We start from the raw sequence: 23,074 nt of genomic DNA, 5'->3' as shown, positions 1-23,074 counted from the left end.
ATAATTATGGTAATTTATTAGAATAGGTTAGGTTAGTTCGTGCATCCTCACTGTTTCAGAGACGAGCAGCCATGTTTGCTACCATGAGTAACATTAACCAAAAAAAAAAAAAAATAACAAAGTAATCTTTTTAAAGAATGATAGCAAGTTACTGCATTCTTATAACTTTGAAACTTTTGTTAAAATTAAAAAAAAAAAAAAAAAAATTTAATAAACTAAGTTCTCTTATTTTAATGATTATTATATTACAAGCAGTGCAAAGTTATATAAAGGAAGTTTATGAGTGCAAAATATTCTAAAAATTGCATCTTAAGTATTTACTAGAATTTCAGAATTTTGTTTACATATATTCATAAGCAATGACAGAAGAACAGTTTTTGTTTTCAAAATTATTCCCCTCATATTAAGCATTTAAGTATTCTGGAATAAGTCAAAATTTGAAATTATATTATTCATATTAAGCATTAAGTATTCTGGAATAAGTCAAAATTTGAAATTATATCACTCATATTAAGCATTTAAGTATTCTGGAATAAGTCAAAATTTGAAATCTAGTAAGGAGATGGAACTGCTATTTACAAGTAAAGAAAAATATAATGTCTAATTTCATAAATGAATAAAATCTACATTATCGTTTCTAGTTTTCAGTTTTAATAACAAATTTATTTGCACATTTAACATCAAATACACAAATAAATTGTTGGAATAATTTTTAAATTAAATTTTCTAATTCATCAAATGAAACTTATATGAATTATCTCAAATTAATTTTTACTTGCTTAAAAATTCTTCTAGTCATGTAAATAACCTAAATTTCCGAAATAAATATTAAACATAACAAAACTAATTGAGTACTAATCAAATGTTACAGCTGAATCCTTATCAGATGACTATGAGACTAATTAATTAATCAGATATTAAGCAATCTGGACTAGAAGTAGGCAGTTAATATACCATCTCATATTAAATAAATTAATTTATTTTTAATTATTGAATATAACATCTGATTAATTAATTAAGCTCATAATAGCTCAATCAGAATCTAGCTGTAACATTTGACTAGTAATATTTATTAAATTGTTATTGAGTATTTTATGCAAGAACTAATAGCAATCTGAAAACTATATAAACAAACCGAACTAGAACTTTTGAACTATGTTTAGACTAAATTAAATTATATAATTATTAAAAACAACTATTAATTTAAATTCTAGCTGTTTGTTTGTTTATATATACATATCGGTGATTTACTTTATTATATAGGGTGGTAATTTATTATATTGATATAAGCAATCTAAAATATCAAGTATTTCATTAGTTATTTTTAAATTATACCTAAATGACAAAAATACACACACAATTGAAATATTAGCCATTATTGTTGTTCAAAATAATTTGAACAATCCAGTTTAATTACCTCTAAAACTTTTTCCTACATCAATTAATGTCTCACTTTCCAAAAGAAATAATTCATTAATAATTAAACTATCTGACACAATAAAATGTAGAACAAAGTCTAAATTTATAAAAATGCAGCAAATGCGCTTTTAACATCGACATAACAAAATACAAAAGTAAACCATTTTATTTTTATACCTAGCATAAATTTAAATTTTATTAGTAATTGAACAAACATCTTTACAAAACAATACATACATGTATGTCAGGTAATATATTTTCATTTCTCTTTTAATTTAATTCTCTCTTTTTCATTGTTGCTAAGCACATCAAATGAGCTTGTTCTCGTGTTTTTTTTCTGTTGCAAAATATCTTTACCTTTGCAACACTTTTCTGTATTATCTAGACTTTGTGTACAATATCTTCTGCACTCTTAAAAAATTAACAACTTGGGTTTGTTTGCTTCTGCTTGACAGACCTTTGTAAATTTTATGACATGGAGCTAAACTATTTTGAACTTTGCTCTTTTTTAGTAAAAGGAACATTAAAAAAATACGATTTTAATTACATGGCTAAGCTTATATCATCTCATATGCTTTTTTAGTGTAAAACTTGAATATCCAGGATTTTCTTCTGTTATCATTTTCTCAATTCATTCTCTTTACCTCTGATGCCACTTAAAGTATCTGGCAAAGCAGATTTGGTGTATCTACCAGTAATTCTTGAACATCTCAGTACTCCTTGAAGAACTAAACACCTTCCTTTCAAGTATTACTACTGCACTAATTCCATTTTCTACTCGTTATACCATATTTTCTGGATAAACTGACTCTGTTCATATATTTTTCCAACACACATTTAATGTTAATGGCTTTACTTCTTTGAGTAAGAAAGCTATGATTCAAATACCATTCACAATTGAAAAAAGTTTCCATGCCTCCATAAAGCCAAATGATTACTGAATTATATTAACTATATTAGTACTACTGTTAATAATTAAGTCTAAGTAATTTGGTACCAGAGGTAGGTGTTAGTAACCATCTCTTGCTAAATTCAATAATTATAATTAATATCTTAATTATTAATTTAAAAGGTTCTGGAAGAAAAGAATTGGCCCAAAGTAGGACTCAAACCTACAACTCCAGCTTACTGTGCAGTTACATTGCTAGTTACACTACCCAGATTTTAATCCAATCTTCGTTTCCAGAACTATTAATTTAGATATAACCAACCTCGATTACTTAGTCATTTCCAACTGGTGCCATAAGCAACCAAGTATGGTTAAATCTAAATTAATAAATAATTCTGGAAGCAAAGATTAGATGAAGGTCTGGGTAGCATAGCTGGCAATGTAACTGCATGATAAGCTGAAGTTACAGGTTCGATTCCGAATTCAGACAGATTCTTTTTCTTCCAGAACCTTCTAAATTAATTATTAAATTTAGCAAGAAATGGTGACTAACACCTACCTCTAGTATTCACTTAGCATTTAATTATTAATAGTAGTAGTAATATAGCCAAATATAATTTGGCAATCATTTGGCTTTAATATATAACTATTGAGTTTTAGATGTTGATATTTGTACATGCCTCCACCTCTTCAATAGATTTAGAATCAATTTTTTCCAACATTTTTTGTAATGATTTTCTGATATAATGGATTTTAAAGATTGATATAATGTCAAAGCTTAAAAACTTATACTAATAATAATCAAAAGAAAATGACATGCACTGTATTGACCGTATTCATCACGACAGGTGGCAGAACTAGCACCAAAATATCCTAGACCCTTGGTAGTTCCGGTTCTTTTTTTTTCCTTGCAAGCCCAAGTAAACATCTGTTCTGAACTTTTTTTTAACGCATTCTGAAAATATTTCAGTCAAGCATATGAAAGTTATCCAGAGTCACCACCATTTGCGGGCCTAAGCCCGATTGGTCTTGGTCTAATAAATGCGCTCGTCCCCGAAGGTCGGAGCTCTGATGCATGTATTAGCTCTAGAATTACCACAGTTATCCAAGTAGGAAAGTACAGTCTAAGGAACCGTAACTGATTTAATGAGCCATTCGCGGTTTCACCTTATTTCGGTATGTACTTAGACATGCATGGCTTAATCTTTGAGACAAGCATATGAAAGTTACAAGGCTTAATCTTTGAGACAAGCATATGAAATGGTGGTGACTCTGGATAACTTTCATATGCTTGTCTCAAAGATTAAGCCATGCATGTCTAAGTACATACCGAAATAAGGTGAAACCGCGAATGGCTCATTAAATCAGTTACGGTTCCTTAGAATGTACTTTCCTAAATATTTCAGTAACTATGTAATTGAAATAAAATGATGAGAGCTTTTGCACTGCACGTTGCCAGAAAACCAGGTTAAAATTAATTTTTTGTACATGCACAGTACATCATTACCACTGTAACATACAGAAAAAACACTCCTTGACTTTTGCAATCCCCATCCGTCCTTGTATTTGTGCGTAATATTAATGTTCTTCGTGGAGCTGCAAATTTTTGCAAAGTTTTACATCTAAGAATGCGACCAAACAGAAATGCAGTTAATCTTCCTTTTTGATACTTCCACCACAAATCCTCATTTGCTTGATCTCTAGTTTGAGATTTCACTAACTGAATTTCCTGTTTTGTTAACTTGATTTTGTTGATGAGTTTGTTTTCAAGTTCAGTATGTGATAATGAAATAACTTTAAGTGGAAAGATCTTTATGATTGTTCCACCAAATTTCTTCAGAATTTCTTTAGCTATGTAAAATGATCTTTTGTTATGTATATTTTAAATTTACTAAACATTATAAATAAAGATTTCACATTCCAACTTGTTTTGCAATGGGTGCTAGAGTAACAAATTTAATTCTTACTTTCAAATCCATCAACAGGTAAACAGTGATTTCTTTCACCTTTCCACTCACTAGGTAATTATAACTCTCAAGTGAAGTATAATTTTTCAGTTGTTGTTTTGTGTAAAAGCAGAGCTGATCCACTAACGTGATCTTGGGCCATGCTTTCACATTATCGTGAAATAACATTTTTGCTAAATCGTCGTCCATTGGATCAGGCAGTTCTTGCTTGTTGAACATTAATTTTTGTTATACCTATGCCTGCTTAATTCATCTAAACCTTTATAATATTCGCTGGACATTTTTCGGAGCAGAAATGATTGTCACATATACACATGATGTTTTTCGCATCAACTATTAACCAACACTGGTAACACAACTTCAATGTTCTGCCAGAAGGTCCAATCACATAACTTGCCTCAAGCTTTGTTTACTTTTAGACACTGTCAATACATAGCTGTACCAAATACCCACAACATACAAAATACATACTCTGAAAAAAAATTAGTAAATATTCAAATTCACCCACAAAATAAAGTTCCTATCAAGAATGGATAAGGCACTTATCATGGAAGTAGTTCTTTCTTGCACAGGTGTCACCAAATACATTACATAAGAGTCTAGAAATATTAGAGCTTCACAACAGACATACATCATTCTATAGAAAGCTGTCTTACTAAATACATGTAACATAGGAAATTTCTCAGAAACACAGATACATAAACAACATGTAAACACAGTAATAGCTTTTTCTGCCTTGATTGTGGTTGAGCATAACACAAGACATTAGTATATATGCCATGAAGTATATACTCCCAACACAACAATAACAACATCAATCATAACAGGGTTTCCACACAAAAGCTCAGAAATAGTTGTGTGAGGTTTGTAACAACTTTATACTTATGAAACTTCTACTATATTGTAGAAGTATTATAATGGGAGTTACCCATATTTAAAAAAATCATAATTCAAACATGTAATAGAAACTGATAATACCCTCACAAATATTTAAATATGAAAGTTATAAAATTAAATTTTATACAATACTAGCTGACCCGGCCACGCGTTGTTGTGGCTCAAAATGTATCTATTATAAATGTGTAACACTTCCCACATGGGGGGAATTTCAAAAAATCCCTTTGTAGTGTATATTCTGTTGACATCACCTATTAAAACGCAATTAAAAACGCAAAAACCCTCATGTAGAATAGTATAAATAGAAGCAGAGTTCTTCACGGTAAGCCTTAATCCCATCCATCTCCCCCCGTAGGGCGAATTTCGACATGTTTATTATATAAAAACACGTGCATATTCGAATGCAACGTTGTGTCAAAATTTCAAAGGAATCGGTAGGAATAAACAAACGTTGTATTTTATTTATATAGGTAGGTAGAAAATGATCTGCTTAGGTCCATTCTCTCAGAAAAGCATAATGCCTCACAGAAAAGCAAACTTAGGTCGTCTGAAGTTAGCGCCATCTGTTGGACATAAAAGCCTTAATCCATATATAAATATACTTTTGAAAGGGGGAAATGGTGATCTTCACATATGCCACAAACCTTCGCGGGAATGTATTAAACAACTTCCCAAAGTTTCATGGCAATCGGATAAATGGTGTGGTAATGCATGAAGGACAAACACACCACACACACAGACACACACTCGTTTTTATATATATAGATTGTATAGTTATTTGAAAATTATATAGAAAAATGTAAAATATTATCCAAAAAGCAAATGTAAGTTTTCAACAAATAATTTATTGTAAAATTATTTTGAAATATCAATATTATTTCTTGGCAATAAGAAAATGAGAATGTAATGAACAGGAAAAAGTTCCTAAAAACAATATTAAATGCATAGTACTTTTAGGAAAGAACAAACTGTTTTTATTGTTAAAATAACTGTATTTTATATTCTCATAAATATATCATTACATATTTAAATACGTCTACAGATTAAACATCTTATCGAAGACAACTTTAAAAACTACTTAGAAAAAAACTATAAAAATTAAGTATTTAAAATTTAATAGTCTGATTTGCCATTAATAAACAAACACTTCAAAAACTAGTGTTCAAACGCCTGTATTTTATTCCAGATGACCGAACATTTGCTAATTACACAAAAACATTAGCACAGTTGGTTCTGTTTATTAGGCCTACTTTAATTATATTAATTTAAATAAAATATAACAAAATGCATTAAAATTGAGCAAGAAAACTTTTATTAATTTTTATTGTAATATTTATTATTACACCTTTACATGCAATCAATAAAACTTCATTGAGTAAATATATATACTTTTCACAAAAATTAAAATGGCAAGAATCTTCAATTATTTGACTTTCAATTAACTTATTTGCTCTTCAAACCAACTAAAGAAATCAATGCCAACTAATACAAAACAAATATTAGAAAATACAAGATCAAGTTACAGGTGTTCAATGGACTATTTCCACTTGTTCCTGCACATCAACCAGTAACACACAGACAATTATGTCCACCTTCTCATATTTAGCTTTTACATAACAAATTTATCTAGTATCTATTAATGTTATATACAGAATTATATTTACAGAGTGATAACATATATATAACTATGCCCAAACTAGTCTAAACAACACACACTAAAATTTACTATTAGCAAAAACTTCCAATGTGTATCAATATTTAATCTTAAAAATATTGATGACTTATATAAAAAACAAAACTTTTGGAATATTGCATGACTTTAGTTATCTGGCTTCTAAACTATGTATTCATTGAATATATTTAAAATGACAACACCCATAGTCACTTCATAGGCTTTTTTCCTCCTACTGCAGTTTTATTTTTAGGTTAACTAATACAGTAACTATATATAAATTTATTTATTATTACTAGGTATGATCAACAGTCTTTGTGCATAATGTTTTATTTGCATTCTGCAAGAGATAAAAACTATTTTATGTAAGGATACAAAAAGTTTGGATATTCCTGTACAATTTTGTACAAGTAGCATTCATATACACGTTTGGAAATGTGAGATCCAAATGTTCAAAAATGACAGGCACATTGCAGCCCTGAACTGCATTTGAACAGTGTAGTACCTCATGATTTTTCTAAGTAAGAGGATGAAAAGCCTCTTAAATTCATAATGAAAAGGTTCTAATGTATGATAAGCAATTACTAGAAAAAAGAAGTGTTCAACAGTAGCATAAAGAATTTTAAAATTGGTATATAATTAGATATTTTAAAATTGCAGACAAAGATTGGTTAAGGTGTCCACTGGCCATGTATATATTTCACTGCCCTAGTGCAGAGGTGGCAAACCTATGGCACGTGTGCCCAAAGTGGCACGTAAGAGAAATCATCTGGCACATAATGCATCATATGATTTCTGTCCTTTTTAATCATCCTTTCTGTTTATCACCTGATCATCCTTTTTTAAATCAGATTTTTTACATTTATTCGAATTAAAGCGTATTCGTTTAATTTCTTTAAATACCATTATTTGAAGTCTAAGACTTTGGCACACATTAACATCTTTAAAGCTAAGTATGCTTACAATATGGCATGTGGACTCAAAAAGGTTCGCCATCCCTGCCCCAGTGCCATGGTCGGCAAACTGCGACTCTTTGGCCGCTTGAGCGCAGCTCTGCCACAAATATTTACTCTCTGCTAAATATTTAATGATTTAAATATGTCATCTTACCTTATAAACAACTTACTCAAATAAACAATTACGAAAATATTAAAATAAATCACTTCATTAATCACAAAATTGCATGAATATTAAAGCAAAAACTAAACGTGTGTGCACACTGCTATACGTAAACAAAGAGGTCAGGTTTCGTGCTAATGTCACTAACTTTGCATTCCTGGCTAACATTGTAGAATAGGGATGAAGTCTGTCAGCAGTCTCATTGTGTACAGTGGTTAGTGCTCGTCCGTCTCACTGAAAATCCTACAGGTATTTTTGCCATCAATTTAAAAATTGCAATTAATTATTTTGTGTTGGTGGCTTTATTATTATAAAACGAAACATTTTTTAGGTGCTCTATTTGATATGGCTACAATGAAGAAGCAAAGAAAAACGGAAGACGAAAACTGTGAATTTAAAGTTGAATGGACCAAGACTTTCACGTTTATTCAAAACTTAAGACAGGTCGGAAGGCCATTTATTTGTCAGGAAAAATTGGCACATAACAAGAAGTCAAATTTGGAGAGAGACTTTACAACTAAACATGCATCATTTGGTACTAAATATCCTGTCAGTGATGCAAGGAAGAAAACAGTTGAGGAACTTCAGATGAGTCAAGAAAAATCAAGTTCTGTATTTAATTACTGGATGCAATCTTCCAAAAATGTTAATATTGCAAGTTTTGTGGTTAGTCAACAGATTGCTAGGAAAGGAAAACCATATACAGATGGCAAATACATAAAAAGCTGTTTTATAAATGCATCCGAAGAGCTATTTCGGGATTTTAAGAACAAAGCAGATATTCTAAAAAGAATTAAAGAGATACCATTGTCTGCTAAAACAGTGAAAAATAGAACAGTCAAAATGTCTTCAAATATAACCAACCAGCATGTTGAAGATCTTAAATTGGTTTCAGCTTCATCAATAGCAGTTGACGAGTCTTGTGACATAAATGATACAGCAAAAGTTTCACTTTTTGTACAATTTATTTCATCTACAGGTCCTAAAGAAGAACTTTTAGGATTATTGCCACTCAAAGGTCAAACACCTGGAGAAAATATAGCAAATGGTGTAATTGAGTGCATTGAAAAAAATCATATTTGACTCAATAAAATTGTCTCAATTTCAACAGACAGGGCGAAAAGTATGACAGGTGTAAGAAACGGGTTTGTTGCTATTTTGAAAAAAAATCACGAGATACTTGCTTACCATTGCATCATTCATCAAGAAGCGCTTTGTGCACAGACATTTCCAAAAAAAATTTGCAAAGCTATGGAATTGGTGATTAAGATTATCAACTCCATTATAGCTTAAGCTCTTAATCATTGTCAATTTAAAGAATTTTTGGTTAAAATGGAGAGCGAGTACGCAGATCTTCTGCTGCATAACAAGGTATGCTCGTTATCAAGAGGAAACGTTTCGCTTCCTTATTAACAGAAATTAAAGCATTTCTTCTTGAAAAGGGTGTTCACTATCCAGAACTAATAAACGATCAGTGGATCCAAAAATTTTATTTCATGGTAGAAGTTACGTCTCATCTAAATCAGCTTAATCATAAACTACAGAGGAAAAGAAAAACAAATTTTTTTTTTATGTTAGAAGTTATTTCATTTGATAACAAATTCTCTCTTTTTGCTCAAGATTTTGAAAAAGAAATTTTGATTCACTTTCCAAGCCTCTTGAAACATCGCCAAGAAAATAATTCTGATATTGACATTTGCTATTTCGAAACAACAATTTTAAATATGAGGGAAGCTTTTCTAAACAGGTTATAGGAATTCAGAAACAGCAAAGTGATGTTAGCCTTTGTTAGAAAACCTCTTAATGCTACTGTAACAGAATTAAATTTTTCTCCCTTTAATATTAACATTGGCAACTTTGATATGCAATTGCTGGATTTAAAAAACAAAAAATTACGAATCTCTAAATTTGAACGTCTTTGTGCTGATATGGAAATATTGGAAACAAAAAAATGCAAAAACTAAATAGGAAAATTCACAAATCTATATGTCAAGTGAAACATTCATGAAAGCAGGAAAGAGGAGTATGCAAAGTTTATACATTTTTATCCAGAAAAATGATCAAAAAAATAAAGTCAGTGGTAAGAGCAGTTATAAAATATCATCATAAATATTTAAATCTGATATCTAAGAAAAATCTTGTTTTATTAGAACATTTTTTTTTCTTTTAAGGTTTTTAAGATTAACCTGCTTCAAAAATATTAATAATAATAAGATATAAAATAGTATAAAAACATGTTTTTAAATCAACAAAGATAAAAAAGAATTAATAAACGACAAATTTAAATTTCCAATCTATAACAAACAGTCTAAATATTCTGCTAGTTATAACTATTTGGTTTTTATGCGCTCTTTTTATGTGCGATTTTTATTTGTGCGATTTTTTTAATGCGAATTTTTAATTTGTGCGGTATAGTTGGCGACTAGTCTCGTGCGATTCGTCATGTCTTACGTTGACTTATTATAGCTAAATAAACTTATTATAGCATAAATGCACTTATTATAGTAATATTATTGCATGAATATGCAAAAAATGAAATAATTTACTTTTTAAGTCAACAAAACACCACCTGGACAAAAATATGTAAAACAGACGATAGACCAGACGATGCAGTCAAGTGCTGACATCTGTTGTCAATAAATTCTATTTCGTACGGTTTTGAGTTATTTTCTATGTGAGACTTTTTTATGCGGTCCCTGTTGACCGCATAAAAAAAAATTTTTTTAATTGTGTCGCGAAAACTATTATTTACAGCCATTCGTGAAGTTTCGTGAGATTTTTTTTTATGCGTTTTTTTTAATGCGGTCCCTATCCCCCGCATAAAAACAGGTTTGACTGTATTTGGTTTTTATTTCAGAAAGGTAATGTTTAATTAAAAGTGCACAGTTTCTAATCATATCTTAAAACTTTTCAGCAATAATGTAAATTAAATTTTGATAAATAGAGAAGACTTATGGTTTATAGAATTATCATTGACAATATTTCACTAAGTTGTAAATAAGTTTATTCAGCAAAATTTTTTATAGAAATTTGATATATCATATTACATATTAAGCTTGTTTTATTTTAAACCTTTTCATCTTAATGTAAAAAGAATTTCAAAATGAACTTACAAAGCAAAATGTAAGAAATTTTAATAAAATAGTTTATTTGAAAAAAAAAAATTAATGTTTGACATGAATTTACAAATAAAAGCTAGAAGTAGCAACAGAAACAAGATCATAGATTTATAAGTGAAATTTTTTTAAATGACTTTTTACATCAGTAATATGCAAAAATATAATTAGCACATTTAAATTAACCACATTTCAAAAAAAAATTATGTTATTCATATCTTTTAAAAGATATGGTATATTATCAAATTGTCAATGATAGGAAGAAAACCAAACATTGGCTGACAGATTTAGTAAGTTCAAATCAGTTACTTGCCAATTTGTTAAAAATGGATAATGGATTTAAAAATGTGGGTTAAGTCATTTTTAAATTCAAAATATATTATAACTGTCTTTTGCTTAATTATTTAAGGAAAAAATATTGTTATTATTGAAATAATAATTAAGGGATCAAAATTATAATATAATTATTAAAAATAATAATAATACAAACATAACTATAAAGTAAATTATTACAATATAGCATTTTAATTTATATTCCAGGTTTTAATCTTATTAATAAAAAATAAATCTCTAAGAGAAATCTATGACAAAACTATGATTAAAAAGAAACTTAAAGTTAAGATCATTTTTATTTCATAATTTTTGAAATTAATATAGCTTATTACTTATTAATTTCAAAAATTATATAAAAACAATTGCACACAGAAAATTAATGTACAAATGACTATTTTTAATAATACTTATTTAAACTGTTAAATATGTAAAGTTTAACAGGTAGAAGAAAGGGGGGGGAAACACAGAAATAATGTATAATTAACTTCATATAACAAATCAATTTAAAAAGATTAAATTTTTGCTAATATCTGAAAATAGACTAAGTAAGTTATATAGAAAATAAGTTACATTTTACAAATAGTTATAGATGATATATATTTACTGTAATCTCTGAAGTAAGAAAAATTAGTAATCAAACATTAATCTGACAACTAATTACCTACAATAAAATGAAACTGAAAATATTTTTTGATACAATAGCTTAAGAATAATGCAATTTTATATGCTTAATATCTATTCAAACTAAAGTGTGAAATTAAAAATTTCTAGTTAGCATGATTTTTAAAAGATTTAAAATCTTGATATTTATAATCCAAATAGTGATAAAAATCGAGATGACAAATCCAAGGACAGGTCAGTGAGCCTCACCGGAGTCAAGGCCATTATCTGTCTGTCACGGTACATCTACAACCACCTGAATCACCTAATGAAGACGGTTAGAAAATAATTCGCAAATATAAATTAATTGGATTTCAATTATACGAAAAATGTATAATTAAGACAAATAGCACACAATATTTATTTATTTTTGAAAGTCATAAATGCTATTTATAATAAAGTAAAACTGATGAATCATCTTGCATTTCAGTAAAATAAGGTGCCAGCTTATCTGATGTTACTAGATTGTACTTATATATGTTACTGACTCATTTTACTTTTATAAATAGAAGTTAATTTATGTAAAATTAAAAAAAGTTTTAATTAAATTTTCAGTATATCTTATGATAATCATTTTAATCAACAATTATGTAGAACAATAAACAACTGAAAAATTAACTGATTAGAAATTAAAATATATTCATAATAGATTAATTCAAAATCGACATTCCTTTCAAAATAAAATCTAGTATTTGTTACAATCACTAAATACTTAAACACTTAACAGGAATTAACAAAATAAAATTAAACATTTTTTATTAATAATTTCTATTTTTAAAACTTTTAATTAATTGTTTTACATAAAAATTAAAACAGTCCTAAAGTTTATTCTAAAGAAGTCTGATCAGTGATCTTTATATTAAAAAAATAAATAAATAAATCAATATTTTATAAAAGCTACATTTAAAAATAACATGCACATTATTTAATTCAATGTTAAAAAAAAGGATGTCCTACTTTCAAAATTAACTTTAAAAAGATGATTCAAAATAATAACTTTTCTACAATTTTGTGCCAAATGCAACAATTTTTCTTTTTAAGTACTAAAACACTATTCACGTAGTCTACATTAACGTTTAGAGGAAATCATAAGAATTTTCTGATCAAATTCTAAAATTCATCATAAGAAACGCAAACCTCTGAACTTTATAAACAAACACCTACAATTCGGCCTATAATACGTAATCTTAGCTTATTAGAAATTAAATAATCTATTCCGTTTCATCTCGTCTAATAACTAATAAGTTAATGTAGATAATTTAATTCTATAATCTATTAGCTTTTCTATATGAAAACGTTTGTCCAAAATAGTTTACTGCAATTGAAAATGAAATAACTTCTATAAACCATCTGTTATAACCTGTACATTATTCATTAGCAATTAAATTCAAATATGTAGGTTTTTCTAAATTATACATATTTATTCCTATTTTTATAAGAAAATATACGTTTAATATCATCAATAATGAAAAAACATTGATAAATTAAAAAGTTAATTAGCCACTTACTATAACTTTATTTTAAAATAAAAACTGCATAATATATTTTTAATATTTTATGCTGTTTATAATATAATGTCCAACTGTTAACATTTATTACAGATTAAATTTCAAAATGTTATTGTCTAAGATAATGTAAAATTGATTGAAAATATTCATTACTATGATTAATTACTTCAAGTAGTTCTGCCTATAAAATTCATTATACTTAATAATGAAAAAGCTAACAAAACATAAAATGAGATAGTATTAGTAAACTTAAACTACCATCTTGTTTGTATATTACAAAAATATAACTCAAAAAAAGTCATTTTGTGAAAATGTATATGTATGCAGGCCATACATAAGTATTTTTAATACAACGAACACATTAATATAGAGTTTATCATACTTAAGATTATCATATAAATAATTTATAACGAGATTATGGAAAAAATAATAATAATTGTACAGTAAAGTATGTTCTAAATATCTAAATAAGATGTATTATTTATTAGTTGTGTGCACTCTTAGTCAAACAAGTGCCATTAAAATATAGTAATTAGTTGACTGTCGGTTTTATATCAAATTTAAACTATTAATTACTTTATGAAAACATCCAGCAACAAGTTGCTTAACTTTTCCAGCAGCATTTGGTGGCCAAATCTGTTATGATATTTTATTAAAAACTTTATATTTTTAACTATTATAAAATGGCAAAAAGCTTAATTTTTAGGGTAGGGATGGGCTTTACACAAAATTGTAAATGCCAATAAGTAAAAAATCATCAAGTCTAACCCTACTGGAGATATGACACAACCCCCCCTTTTTCTCCCCACCCCATCATTTACCTTTAATAACAAAATTTAATAGCATCGATCCCCCTAATAAACAAATCTACCTGCAAAATTTCAGAAATTTTCAACAAAAAAAGCACAGAAGTTATTAATCATCAAATGGGATGGACAAAATCTTGCCTCCCCACACACCCGTAAATACAGAAAGCTCCCAAAATTTTTTGCATTTCTCAACATTTCAAGATCCTGAATCCAAAATGTAAAAATCTGGGGAGGGGTCATTTCTTTTTGATCGATCGTCATACTTTCCCTCTGTTACATATAACAGAACCTGGAAAGTAAAATGTATAAATTTATCCATATTTGTGTATTTTTGGTTATATCTAATTCTTAAATTTTGTTTGAAATGTTTTAATTCTCATAATTCTTAATGAATTTAAAACTGTAAACAATACTAAAGTACGTAAGTAAATTGCAAAGTTTCTATTGTTACATCTGTAATGTCAATAAAGATATTTGAAATGTATTATTTTCAAAATGAGAATATTAATTTAGAACACTAACTTTTATTTTAATAAATTATTCGTATGTATCTGTCAAAACAAGATAATATATTTATAAGGTAATGTACTTATTTTAAAAAGGATAATTGATAAAATATGATATTATAATATTAAATACTTTTCTACCAAAACATTAAATATTGAAATATTTAAATATCTGTCATCATGCAGTACAGGCAGTCCTCTACTTACGAACATTCGACTTACGAACTTTTGAAGTTACAAACAAAGCCGACAGATGACGGGTTAAAGTGCAGTTGGTTATTATTTTTATGTAGAGTCAAGTTTATTTTTGAAGTTTTACGTGAAAATATTTACAGTACATACATATGTACATTTGTAGTTGTTTTAAATGAGTAATTTTAATAAATAATGTACTGTACATACGATTGATTTGAATTTATATTTCCCTTTAACAATCTTAATTCAACATTATTCAAGTAGCCTAAACATTACATAATTGTAAAAACAACGTTGTATTTGAGTTTTGCGCCAAACATCGTCTTTCGAGTTACGAACTTTTCGATTTGCGAACGACCACTACGAATGGATTAAGTTCGTAAGTAGAGGACTTACTGTATTTTGAATATCTTAACATTCAATTTATCTTATTCTTTAAGTAAGAAGTACTGCTTTAAAAAAAAAAAAAAAAAAAAAAATCACTCAGGTATGTTAATAAATTACTTAAGAATTATTCTTGTATATGGATTATGAATTTCACATCCAAGAATTATTACTTAAATATTAAGTATTTGATTAGATAAAATAATTAAAATTCTTATATTAATATAAATATTTTTTCATGACAAATATTTAATAAATTATAAAACAAAGATGATTTAATGTATGTATTAACTATACAAAAATCTACATCAAAAATGTTTAATATTTATAACAGAAATAACTGACATTTCCCATTAAGCAAGGTCTCAAAATATTGTGTTCTGTAAACAAAAGAAATCTTAACATATTAATTTTATGATTCATATTTAAACTATCATGTTGCAATAAATATCTCAAATATATAATTATGTACAGCGTGCAGTATATATACATATAATTTATTTACATTATAAAATATTATGAAATTATTCATGGAAATAAACAATTCTTCAAAGTCAAATTACTGATCATACAAAAACATTTTTCAATAGGCTAACTTCAGTTCAAATCATTTTATAATAGGTGGACAATAATAATTGTCTGAACTATAGTTAAACTGAATGTAAAATTAGTGGTCTGAAAATGTTTCTCACATATGAAACAGTTTTATTTTTATAAAGGAAATATTTATAAGTAGAAATGAAATTGGAAGAAAGCCTAATTTAAATAAAATTAATTCAATTCAGCTACTAATACTTAATATTTAATAAACTGATTAAAAACTATTTTGTGAGAGGAAATTCTTTTGGTAATAAAAGTTACAGGGTCGGCTTGATGGACAAGGCAACATGCCTCAAGCAGTAAAGTGAGAGAAGCAGCAAACTAAATGGTCAAAATGTTCAAAAGGGGAAGGAAATAACTAAAAATTAAAAGCCAAATAAAGTAAATGTGTGTTAAAATTGTTTATAAATAGTTCATACAAGTGTGCCAGCACTAGAAGTGCTCTATTGGCAACCATTCTGGAAGCAGGAGAAACAAATTTTGCCTCAGGCATAAGTTACCATCAAACCAGAACTGAAAATATATATGGAACTTCAAGATAACAAGTTTATCAAACTTGTGTAAGAAATTACTTCATAAAGTGTATTAATTATTTAATACTTAAAGCCATTGATTCTCAACATATTTTTCATGATGTAAGAAACAATTACTTCTATAAAGAAGGCTGTTGAATGTGTTAATATATATAATAGAAATGAAGCTTTGCACTTTTACAATATACAATCTTTATATTGTAAATTGTAAAGGTACAGTACAACAGTCTAATCTATTAGCTCTTACCAATAGGTTGTAAATTGTTAAAGTTACTGATTTGCTGAATTTTTGATTGAACCATTTTAATTAATAATCCAAAACAGGATAATTTAGATAGGAGGTAGGTGGTTAGGCTGTCATCATGTTAAATTTAATAATTATAAGTTAAATTATAATGTAATTATAATAATTAATTTTTAACTTTAATTTAGAACACACTCGATAGCTCAATCAAAACTCCAGCAAATCCTTTGGTAATTCTAATGTATCGGATTAATGGATGTTATCTCTCATGCTTTTGCAGTCTAGCATAGTTTTGTTTTTATGATAAAATATTAAAGTACTCTTAAAAACAGCTTATTAGGAAAAATGCCACGAGGCCGCCGACTAGTCACCTCATACCACCATTCAGCTCTAAGTATGTACAATAATCTAGTAAATAGATAAAATAAATATATATTATTACATACAGGCAAATTTATTATGAAAGGTTCAAGTAAAAGTTTCTTAAATTATTGATTACTACTCAGCACCTTACAAAAATGTTCATGTTTAGTTACCAGTTTAAAAACTAAAAAAGTTTACATTAGTGCGAAAGCGTGTGAAGAGACCAATAGAAATGAACTCATTTATTGTATAGTCTAGTAAGAAATATATTTTTCTTTTTCTAAACTAAAACAGTTTGTTTCTCCATCATCTTTCTTCAATATATTTTTACAATTTAAATATTAACATATTATACATTAAAATAATAAACTAATACTAAATTATAATGTAAACAGCATTAAAATAATCTAGTATCACTATAATAATCACTAATACATAATTTAATAACATTATAATAATAAACTAAAATAAAATTATTGTTATTTTGATATTTGCCCCTACACTATTCAAAACTAAATTTGCTCATTAAAATAGAAAAAAATTCTCCACTGAAAAAAGCCATTTTTAAATATATAAAAAGTCAATGTATTTTTTTATTATACTAAATAGAATAAAATTTTGTTTTAGTAAAAATAAAATTTAAAAAAAAAAATGTAAAATATTAGAATATCACTTGATTACATCAGAGAATGTAAATTATATAAAGTATTTTCTCAATTTAAATATGAGCTACAAGTCAAGGTCTTTTGAATGATCAAATATTAAAACGTTTTTTTTAAAAAATATCTTTTAATCGGGTCAAAAATATTATAATATATTGAAAGTAATGTAAAATGTGATAAACAATATAATCATTTCTCTGCCTTATTACATCAGTTAAACGATTATATTTCATATGTCACTACTTATTGAACGATAAGTATCGAGTGATTTACGTCCTAGTAGTTGACTATATTTGGTAAGGATATTCGAATATTTTTCTACCCGGACGTAAGTTGATTAAATATGAGCAGCTGGTACCTTGCAACATGCTGCGGTAAGCTCCATCGGTAACTGCAAAGATATGGGGTGGAACTTCATGCCTTTTCTTTCCTTTGTAAAGTTCGATCACTTTTTCTGCATAGATTGGAAGCTTCTTATAAGGATTGACGACCACACAAAATAACCCCGAATATGTCTGAAAACGAATAGAAAATGATGTTAAAGTAGGAAACGTTTTTTAAATTGAATGTGCTGAATAATTTTAGAAGTAAAAAAAAAAAAATAATAATAATGCATAAATACAGAATTTTATCGACCTTTCTCAATAAAAAATATTCACACGTTAGGTGCAAAATTGGATTCGTTCCAAACAAACAAAAATAAATTTATCGTTATTAAAAGTTTTTTAAACGAATAACAAGTTATATCTCGCATATTTGTTCGTTCAAAACGGCTTAAGTTTTAAATTATTAAAGCTTGTTTAATAGAAACAATTTTAAATAAAGCATAATTTTATAAATTTTATTGAGTTTTTAACTGTGACACGAAGCATTCCACTGAATTTTTAAGAGAAAACTAACTTTTTTTAAAGCATTCGAATGATATAATCTAATAGTTAACTTGGGTCGAATTACTTTTAACAACGAAAATCCATTGGAACAGATACAGTTATCTGCAATCAATGACTATTGTGCTATCGTCATCAAGTACGTAAGTCATTCACAAAATGTTTTTTAATGGTTTCATAGGAATTTCTCGTAATCTCTTGACGCCGTCTTTATGATAAAAGTTCTTTCATTCTATAAACTTGCTTTTAATAGCGTTACAGCGGATGCTATTATATAGTTACATGTTTACCATTATTACAACAATAACTGTTTTCTTTCGGCTTACCTTAAATTTAACTGATCATCAACTCGACAAAACCAACCGTTAAAGAATAAATTACTCTATTCCTTTACAATGAAAAGGCAACGATAAATAAACCCATTAACGCATAATAGAAAAACTACTGCTATTTATGACTGTTCATAAATCTTTAAAATTACCCACAGAGTAAATAAATATTTCGTAAGATTGCAGTTTATTTTTAAATAATATATATACATATAATCTTTAAAACAACCGTGTATAGATTACACGCGAAATAATCTATCTATGAATACTCGTAAAGCATTTTTTTTTTTAAATTGTGATTATGTATGTATATATTTTTAAAAATGACAAATTGTATTATCTTTGAAAAATTACAAATTCGAACATTGAACTTTGATTCTTCTAAGTATAAAAGGCTGATTACCGCAACGGATAAATCATTTAAACTAGACAAATCTGACAATTCGACGGTTTTTTTTAATAACGGATGGCATTTTTGGCACACTTTCTAACTAGGTATTTCAACATTCAATCCACAAGAAGCCGACAAAACTTATTTCTAGACTGTCAGTAAACAAATACTAGTGAAAAATCGGTTATCAAACCCGGACACGATTCAAACAAGAAAACAAAAAAAAAAAAAAAAAGTCAATCAAATACAAGTGAACTTTGAATTCTACTTCTCTACAATTCCTCTGATATATAACTAGGATTTTTTTTAGGAAGAGAACTCTCTCTCTAGTTCCAGGACATCCTGGATAAATCCGGTGGAACTTCCTTACTTTGGAGGAAAGGGTGCAGTTTGTAAATGAACTGATCAAATTCGTTTTATCGAAAAATATTTAGTGGTCTGGCTAACATTCCTGATGATTAAAATAGGAGTGTCGTACTAAAACGAATAATTCAATAAAAATTTCAAAAAAATGGCTTGCCCTATGGCTCGAGTAAATTCTTCATTCTATAGGTCAATAGACAAAAACTTATGGAATGAAGGCGCCTGGTTCTCCTGCAAGGCGATGATTTACTGAAACAAGATAACATCCCCGTTTGACAGGTTGGAAGGAGACCAGTCGAGAAAACAACTTCCACTTCTTTCCGAACGAATTGTAACGATTATATTTATGTCTGAAGTCTACAATTCGATACCGAAATGCCATTATGACTGACGTCATCGGAGAGCGTACCCGATGAATTACGAGTAAGAAATTATAAAACACGCAATGTCATTCAAGAACAGGATATTAAATGATCTTCAAATTAAACTTTATTAAATTTTCGTTTTAAAGAAAAATAAAAAAAAGACGGAACATCGAAATGTGCTTCTCGATCGCACTCTTACATCACGATGACTTCAACGGTCTGTCCATAAAGTTTGACCTTTTATAGTCCGATTCGACATGATAAACATCCGCTTGTTCCTGCGATTTCGCAACAGAAAACGGCAATCGAAGAATTCAAACACACACACTCGCTGTATTTGGATCGACGACGTTATTTCTGACCAAAAACATTCCTTTATTAGCATTTCCACCTGTTCTATTTTCTTGACCCGAAGAAAATTCAGACAACCGTCGCCAATGCGACGACGCCCAATTCGAACTTAACACTATAAAAAAATAAAGCCGTTTAGTTAATTTAATTTCTTTAAATTGGGCATATTAAATACAGAAACTAATTCGGTTTATTCTGACTTTAACGACTGATTTACATTTAAAAGCAGAAGTAAAACATCAAAGTATTGTTTGGTGCCATCTGTGTAACACGTTTTATTGAACAGAATGTCTAAATCATGCTTCCCTGTACAAAAAAAAAATTCTGTAGGGAATTTCTTTTCTATTGAAACTTGTAATTTCACAACTTAGCAAATATTTCGAAATTCTGATATATCACTGTAAGATTCATTCTTACGATGAATAGGCTAATAAATGAAATTTTAAATTGATCTCTTAATATCAGACTCATCTAAATATAGTCTTAATTACCCTTACTTAACACCGCAAGATATTAAATCTTTATCAATTATGAATAAAAAGTGCAGTACATATTATCTTTCAGATATTAATGCAGGAATGTGGAATGCTGACAAAAAAATTTTCATAATGTACAGTACAGTACATGTAAATGCACACAATAAATTTACGATTAATATAATTGTATTTTAATAATTTAAGCCGATAATTGTACTGCAAAGTTAAGAAAAATAAATTAAATATTTGTTTTAGTTGTAGTATTTCTGACAATTAAACTAATTATGCCAAACGTCTCCATTTACAGTACATTTACTGGAATTAAATTCTCTATTGTCACATAAATGCGATAATTGACTCGTCGCACACGTTAATTATCGAACGTTCGTATTAAATTTTGCGTGTAACGGCGAATTGTATGCGTTTACGTCAGGAACGTTCGAAAATTAATAAAATTAACGTCCGAACATTCGAAAGTTAATTAACATTCATACCAGACCACGTGAAGTTAAGACGAAAAAGATTACTTACATAAATAAGGCCGGAGTAATATCTGTCTTTGAGATTATGCAGGACGGATGCTTCGTTGAGACAGGTGAGTTCGGCCATATCCTCCACCTTATTGAACTTTGGTGGATTCATTTTTTGAACATCATCCTTGTTAACCAGGCATCTTTTACCGGTCTCTACGACCTCCACTTCCAGCTCGTCACCCTTTTCTCCTTTTATACTCGCCGCCACAAAACCGTGATTTTCGTGAGGTATCCATATTAATTTCTTCGAAGTCCATTCGGCTTGAGCCGTGGGATCGTTAACAACGTTTTTATCTACCACTAAATACTTCAATTCTGGATTGTTACCGACATCGAAATTTGACGTCTCGGCGGCCATCTTGGATTCAATCTCCGTTAATACCGGCTCTTTTAAATAACGACGAGACCGCTGAATGACCACAGCTCGGGTTATCCTTTACGTAAACCCTACGAGGAGAGGACTGCGTAGAGCGTAAAAAGAATTACACGGTAAAGAAACTGTATTAAATGTCAAAGCCGTTCCATCTACGATCATAACCGAGCGACGACTGGTCACCGTAGCAACCGATCAACTTCTCTTAGTAATCGGATCACGTGACTCTCCCGCCGTTGTGACTGTGGCTCCGTCTGGTAAGAGCTCTTACGTGACTCATCGCAACCACCAGACTAATTTTATTGTTTTTTTTAAATTAATTTAATTATCATTAAATATACAGATTATAATCATTAAATATACCGATAAATTTTAATTATAAGGATTAATACGAAGTAATTTTTAGAAATTTTGTTATATATTTTAGCGCAAATTTTTTTTTTTTTTCTAAAGAAAATATATTTTTGTTTAGAAAAACTAACGCCGTGCCCGAAATGTTTGTTTAATTTTGGAGCCGTCCTTTTTTTAGACGTTTGTTTATATACTTTTTGAGAATTCTGTAGAAAAGTTTGTTGAACTAGTTGCCATCAGGTAGGATGAAGTCGATGACGTAGATATCCTGCATTTAACGGAAGTTGCCAACGGTATTTGATGTTTTCGCGGACAAGGTTTGGTCGCGAACAAAGGCATAGTTACCTCGTGACGCCACACCACACCTACGCAAACTTATACACATCTTCGGCTCACATAAATCACTGTTTACTCGTAGCATAAAGCTTGGCTTTCATGTCAGTTTATAAGAAAAATATATACATATTTTTTTTTTTTTAAATATATATCCGTTACGCTTTATCGCTTCTGTAAGTTCGTTGACGTAATAGGAATTAATCCCGAAGCATTCTGTACCGTTATGATATCAAATTCGATTCTTATGTTAGAAAAAAAAAAGTCATTAAAACGGCAAAAATGACGTATCGACGTTCGAAAATTCATAGTGATTTTGCATATAATGTAAAAAAAAAAATAGTTTAGTTACAAAGAATTATTGTTTGTTTAAGAACGACAGGTTGACGTTTGTCATCTTATCCCATCCACTTATTATTAAATGTTATTTCTTTCTTTTTTTCCTG

The 23,074-nt window shown here is 28.5% G+C and overlaps 1 protein-coding gene across 1 annotated transcript in view; it reads right to left on the bottom strand.

Annotated features, from left to right (window-relative positions):
• The window catches only part of LOC136987643 (myosin heavy chain, non-muscle-like), a 62,003-nt gene extending 39,840 nt beyond the window's left edge, over positions 1 to 22,163 (bottom strand). Inside the window, exons 1-2 of the mRNA XM_067285392.1 lie at positions 21,570 to 22,163; positions 18,235 to 18,391 (exon numbers count right to left, since the gene is read on the bottom strand). Coding sequence (XP_067141493.1) covers positions 18,235 to 18,391; positions 21,570 to 21,929 — 517 coding nt within the window. The 5' untranslated portion in view covers positions 21,930 to 22,163. The remainder of the gene's footprint in view (positions 1 to 18,234; positions 18,392 to 21,569) is intronic.
• Positions 22,164 to 23,074: the final 911 nt, after the last annotated feature.

This window comes from Centruroides vittatus, unplaced genomic scaffold (assembly GCF_030686945.1).
Source record: "Centruroides vittatus isolate TY-2023 unplaced genomic scaffold, ASM3068694v2 scaffold_2569, whole genome shotgun sequence".
NCBI lineage: Eukaryota > Metazoa > Arthropoda > Arachnida > Scorpiones > Buthidae > Centruroides > Centruroides vittatus.
This window is presented reverse-complemented; position numbering and strand designations above follow the sequence as displayed.